This window comes from Salvia hispanica, chromosome 2, assembly GCF_023119035.1.
Source record: "Salvia hispanica cultivar TCC Black 2014 chromosome 2, UniMelb_Shisp_WGS_1.0, whole genome shotgun sequence".
In the NCBI taxonomy this organism is placed as follows: Eukaryota; Viridiplantae; Streptophyta; class Magnoliopsida; order Lamiales; family Lamiaceae; genus Salvia; species Salvia hispanica.
In genome coordinates, this window is record NC_062966.1 from 6,048,698 (window position 1) to 6,054,838 (window position 6,141).

At 35.7% G+C, this 6,141-nt stretch overlaps 1 protein-coding gene across 1 annotated transcript; it reads right to left on the minus strand.

Moving 5' to 3' along the window:
• Positions 1 to 1,852: 1,852 nt before the first annotated feature.
• Positions 1,853 to 5,831, minus strand: LOC125203920 (transcription factor E2FA-like). Its single transcript, XM_048102436.1, has 14 exons — positions 5,484 to 5,831; positions 4,823 to 5,015; positions 4,618 to 4,668; positions 4,447 to 4,532; positions 4,292 to 4,380; positions 4,134 to 4,188; positions 3,991 to 4,043; positions 3,851 to 3,901; positions 3,716 to 3,764; positions 3,566 to 3,631; positions 3,400 to 3,476; positions 3,071 to 3,302; positions 2,535 to 2,604; positions 1,853 to 2,446 (listed from the first exon to the last, which is right to left on the minus strand). The coding sequence occupies exons 1-14, from the start codon at positions 5,703 to 5,705 to the stop codon at positions 2,310 to 2,312; spliced, it is 1,431 nt and encodes a 476-aa protein (XP_047958393.1). The 5' UTR covers positions 5,706 to 5,831; the 3' UTR covers positions 1,853 to 2,309.
• Positions 5,832 to 6,141: the final 310 nt, after the last annotated feature.

Sequence of the window (6,141 nt, forward strand, 5' to 3'; positions counted from 1 at the left end):
ACACAGTAAAGAGGGGCTGAATTTGGTATTTACTACTCATTTCATTTTTTCTATTTTGATTTTTTTCAAAAATTTGAAAATACTATACCTAGCCCTTCCCAAATTAATGATGGTATAGACCAAATAATTGAAAATTAAATGCTAAGAGGGGCTGAATTTGGTATTTAAATTTTAAAGAACAGTAAAAATGGCTGTCCATTTATTTAAAGAGATTACTAACTAAAAGATAAAAAAAAAACTTTAGAATCCCAATTCCCTCATTAATATGCATCCCTACTCCCTCCGTCCCTCATTATGCATTCCAATTCTCCAATTCACTCTTATTTTTATTATATATATTGGTCTATGATTATATCCTATATTTTCTCATATTACGGGGCCATGCCTTTAAAAAAATGTTAATTTACTTTAAAAAAAGGGATCAACCATTCCGTTAACGCTAGCCTTTGAAAAAAAATGTACTCTCTCTGTTTTTTAAATAGTACTACCTTTATCCCCTAAATTTTAACTCACTTTGATCCAACACGGGTTTCAAAAAATGTAATGGAAAGTGAGTTGAAAAAATTAGTGGGATGTGGGTCCTACTTTTAAAGTATTAGTTTTATAATAAAATATGAGTATGAATGAGTTAGTGGAATATGAGGTCCACTACCAAAAATAGTAAAAGTGAAGTGTGTTAAATTTTCAGGGACGGATCGAAATGGTAAACTGTGTCAAAATTTGGGGACGGAGGTAGTAACTATTTCTATTTTGGATCGTTCCTTAAGAGTTGAAACTTTAGAATCTTTCTATTTTAGAACATGGACTCCACAATCCACTACTCTGCTTTCACTGTTTTTTCTCTTCTTCTCTCTTACTTTATTCATTTTTCTTTTCATCTCTCTTACTTTACCAATTATGTATTAAAACATGTTGCGTTTTAAATATTTTTATTTTTTTAATACGGAGAATATATATAAAAAATTTCTCCTTTCCACATGATAAAATAACCATTTTTCTTTCTTTTTTTTTTCATTTCATCAAAGTTGACATGTTACCTCTTTATAAAAATATTAAAATATAACTACATTTTCTTTCTCATACTTTATCTAATTTTCCTACTTAAAACATCTAACACTATTTTTCTTCTCTAATATTTTTTTTAAACACTCAACAATAATTTTCTCTTTTACTTAAACTCCTTAAAATAGAAGTGTATAAAATCTCATGTCGTCCCAAGAAGATATCATCTTCCTTGACATGGAGGGAGTATATAGTACAACCCCTACTAGAAAAATTTTCTGCGTCTGCCACTAGACTTTAGGAATGATACGGGTTTTAATGTGAAATTAATAAAATATAAAACAGATAGAAAGAAAAAGTAATTAAAGTATTATTAGTAGGAAATAGAGTCCACGTCATAAGAGAGGAAAAACTTGCCAAACATAGAAGTGAACTAATTTTGTGAGACACCCCTAATAAAAAAAGAAGACTATCTTTATGGGACACCCCCAATGAAAAAAGAAGACTATCTTTATGACGGAGAGAGTAGTATTTTTTCAAATGGACATCTCATTCAACTAACTCATTTTAACTCATATGAATACTTATAATATATAAAAATAGAACACACATCCATTAACTTTATTAAACCACTTTTTATTTACTTTACTTCAAACCGTGTCAAATTAAAGTGCGCCATATATTGAAGGACTGACGAGGAAGTAGTACATTTTAATTAGCAATCACACATGCACACTACCTATCCGTTTAGGTAGCAATGTAACAACGTTATGTCATTTATTTTATTACGCATATCTTGGTCTTGAACATTGTAGAGTACCTGATTCATTTTATTGTTGACTTAAATCAGTTCATAAATATCGAAATCAATTCAGTTCGTAACAAGGTATACAATCATACATTTTTCTTTCTTCCAATGCATTGTCAAATTGAATCAAGAGATCAAGACACGCAAGTAAATAATCCAGACCCAGTTCTATATTCTTAAATTAGCTCATGTTACACCCTAGCCTCACCTCAGACAATTTACTAAATCTCATGAAAATGGCAAAATTGATTGGTTATTCACCTGTGGAGGTCTGGAGATTCTCCAACGGTGTATTAGAGAGCCACTTAGTTCCCAGTGCTCTCCCATCTTAATTTTCTCTTGCACGGCCTCTTCTACAATTCATTAAGTCCATTGCCAAAAGCATGAAATGCCTTCAAGTATAACTAGAGATGAGCATCACAATGCAGCAGGCAATGACGTGTTTTACCATCTGAATTGGGTGGGAGTCTTCTCACACGCCCTCACAAATTGTAGTGAATCACCTAGGTTGGACATCATTATTAACAGGGTGTACATCAATATCAATAGATGAAGGAATATGTGCTCTTGGTGTGCTAATAGCAGCTATTTCCAACTCATCGTGCAGCATGTTTACATCATTCCACTCCACGCCAGCTGCAGAAGATTATAAAATAATTCAGCTTCAGAGTGAGTTTTTTAAAAAAGAAAAATACAAGTATGAACATAATCAGCAGAAGGTTACAATCCGTCTTCCACAAGTCTGTCATGCTGATGCCTGCTGCATCTGATAAAAGCCAATAGTCTGCATCGTTCTGTAACAAACAGAAAACACCTTTAGAATGAACACATTTATTGAAACACAGATAATAGATGCATCCAAACTGCAAAAACTAAATGCGCAAAATTAATAAAAAAAAATATGCATGATCAATGTAAAACATATCAAGCTAGAAAAACAAGCTAGGGGAGAAGTAAATGGAATTCTATGGATGATCATAAACAACTGCAGAGGAACTTGGTTCCCACTATCTTAGTTTGTGACTCCACAGCAGCTGAGTCAAGTTAATTTCCGAGATAGTGTTGAAATATCAGAATATTCACTTGCAAAATGTTTCTACAAGATAAAAGGTCATTAATGGACGTTTCAGTCCTAGTCATAGTAATACAAATTCCCAAAAAGGGAGAGCGACAAGAAAATGTCAAACAGTTTTGCTAATATTGTTTAGTAAATCTACTAAAAGCCACATAAATGTGATCATTCAAAAGAACCACACTTACATCAATATTTGAGGGGATAATCTTAGTCATTCCTCCAGCAAATTCTTGATGTGAATCATACACAGTGTTAAGATCATGGCTATCTTGCGCCTGAGTTTCAACCTGTGGTGAACCATGTGACATGGATGATCTCTCCACTGCTATGTTCTCATGTGCCTCTGAACTTGAGGCAACAGGGAAATTTGTCGAATCTCCAACTCCATTCACCTCTTCAAACTTTTCCTCAAATTGGCTATAAAAACAGAAATACTTCAAATATGGAAAAGAGAAATCCATAATTTGTGGAGATTGTAAAGGGTCTAGCAGGTGTCAAAAGTTAAGACTGATACCTCACAAGGTAAACATCAATAGCACCCATTGCACTTCTAAGAATAATTCTATATCTCCTTTGTGGATAATCAACAGCCTATACACAGGATTTGGAATTTCTAAATTATTAAAACAGCTGCAATGCATATTGACTATTGAGCAAGCTCATTAGTCATATATACATACCTCATCAGGATCTGGGACTTCAAGGGTGGTCCCGTGGGGTGCTTTGATTGCTATCAAGGTTTCATTCTGTCAGAATCAAAACTAAAGAGTTTAAGCATCACAAGAAAAGTATTTGTTGAACTAAACAGCATTGAAGGACAAGATAAGAACCTGGAAGCAAGGTAAGCTTTTTATGTCATCTTCAGTCACAAAAAGCCATCTACAAAAGCCACAAATTAAGATATTACTGTGAAACCTTTCACCTCTATTCAGGAAAAGTAATTTAAAACTTTAGCCGATTACTACCTCTGATTATGTTCATCTTCAATCAAATCTCCCAACCTTTCCTGCATTTGCCTATAATGTTTTTGAAGAACCGCGATATTAGAAATAATGAGGGGCATCATCAAGTTCCTTAAAAGTTTAGTGATTGGCAAGAAAAAAACCGTATTCGGTCGTCCAAACTTCTTTCTTCCATTGAAAGGTTCTCAATTTCTGCCTGCAGAATAAACAAGAGACAACCAGCATAAATACCAACAAAATAAATATAAGAAATATCATTCAAGACAAGTTTTCCTTCTCTACATACATGCAGAAGAGTACCATCCTTGTCCACTTCTCCAGGTCTTGAAGAATCGAGACCCCTGTCAAGCAACCAGGCTCATTAAGTTCTTCATGTTATTGCCATTCCCTGCATTGATTAGGAAACCTATTGTCTAGTAGTCCTCAGAGTCTAAACTAACTTACTTCCAATGTATTCTGTTTTTCAGCTTCTTTTCAATAAGGCCAATCCCTTCAAGGACATTGGTTATGTCATATATACGTCTCTTCTGGACCTGCATAGTTAAAATTCAATAAGTTTCTTAAACTTAGCTAAGGGATGCTAGCTCAAACACAATAACCTGCAAAGTGTCTGCTGCCTTGTTTAGATCGAGTTCACCATCCTCTGCATGCTTTATCAAAGCGATAAATTTCTTAGTCAATAGACCTGAGAAGCATAGCTGATACCAATTAGCATTAAAATTGTATAACACAGTCTAAAATGGTCATGCAAATTTAGAGTATGATATTACTCAGGGAGCTATCAAAGCGGCAGCCAGCAGGCGTGAAAGGGGAAGGAGCATCTGCAAAATTCATGCAATGACAATATTATTAGGGCTACTAGTACCAAAGAAATTATCATGAACTTCAAATGATTTGTTGAGAAGAGAAATAGCACCATTTCAATTATTTGATTTGAGATATGTAAACAATGACATTAAGAGAAAAATATCTCACCAGCATTAGATATGGGGGTGGAAGGCAAGGCTCTATTGTTCTTACCGGCCTTTGACCGGCAATTAGGCCTTCCCCCTTTAGTAGACACTGGTGTACGGAGTGGGTTATTAGTGATATCCCTATGCACTGTACTTGCTGCCCACTCACTGGACTCAACTTCATTATTTTGATACACATTCTTCCGCTTCAAAGGCTGGGAGAACCATTGTAAAAACTAAAATCAGCAAATGCAAAACATAAAATACAATGCACATGCTGTAAGAAATTCAGTTGCTATATGGTTTAGATGTAGAACACTCAAACCAAAAGTAATGTGGATTTATTTAGAAGCATTCGCGAATGGCTGCCACAACTTTTACGGAGAAGAATTCAACAAATACGAAGTACATTCGAGGTATCAAATTGACAATATCTGCAGGAGCAACTCATATTCCATGTTAAGGATAGTAAATCGTTTCCTCTTTTTCCGATAATAAAACGTACGGATCCAAAAAAAACACCAAATCTACAAATCCTAGCACCAAGGGAATTCAATCGCTTAAATTAAGTAAGTGCGCGTTCAATAAAAACATATCCAACATTCACTATGAAATTAATAGCACAGGGTTGAGCGAAATTGAGAGATATAATAAAAACACAGAGAGAAAAACCGTAATCGTACAGGAGACTTGATAACTAGAGCTTCAGAGAGGTGATCGGCGGAGCGGGCCGGGGTTGAGAAGCGGTGGTAGTCGTGGGGAGAAGCGAAGGGCGGATTCATGGAGGAGAACGGGAGATGGCGCCTGATCGACGGCGGCTGGTGGTGTAGGATCTGGCCATTCGAGGGCGGCGCGGCAGGAGGAGTCGCCGCGGCGTCACGGCTGGGGGGAGCACGAGCGGCCATGGGTAGTGTGAAATCGAATCGGATCGTAGAAATCAAAATGGAAGGGGGGTTTTAGAGAGGAGAAATGAGGGTTTTGATGAGTGTGTGAGGTGGGTAGGGGGAGTAGAAAACGAGGAGGGGAGGGGGAGGAAGGGAGGGAGGGAATTTTGGTTCGGATAGATGTGGAGGGAAGTGGGAGCCAAAAAAATGAAATCGGCTATTTCATTTATTTTGCATTTTTCTCCTTACTCTTTCTTATTTAACCACTTTAATGAAAGTCCATAAGCATTAACCCAAGCACTTATCGTAATTATAATATCGTAATCTAGATCCAGAGTGAAGCCGGCTAAAATTTCAATTTTTCGTTTAATTTTTTAAATCATATACTCTGCTCTGGTAAAAACGAAATTTATATATCAGCGAAGGGAGTATAATAATATATTTTTTCAGTTATTTT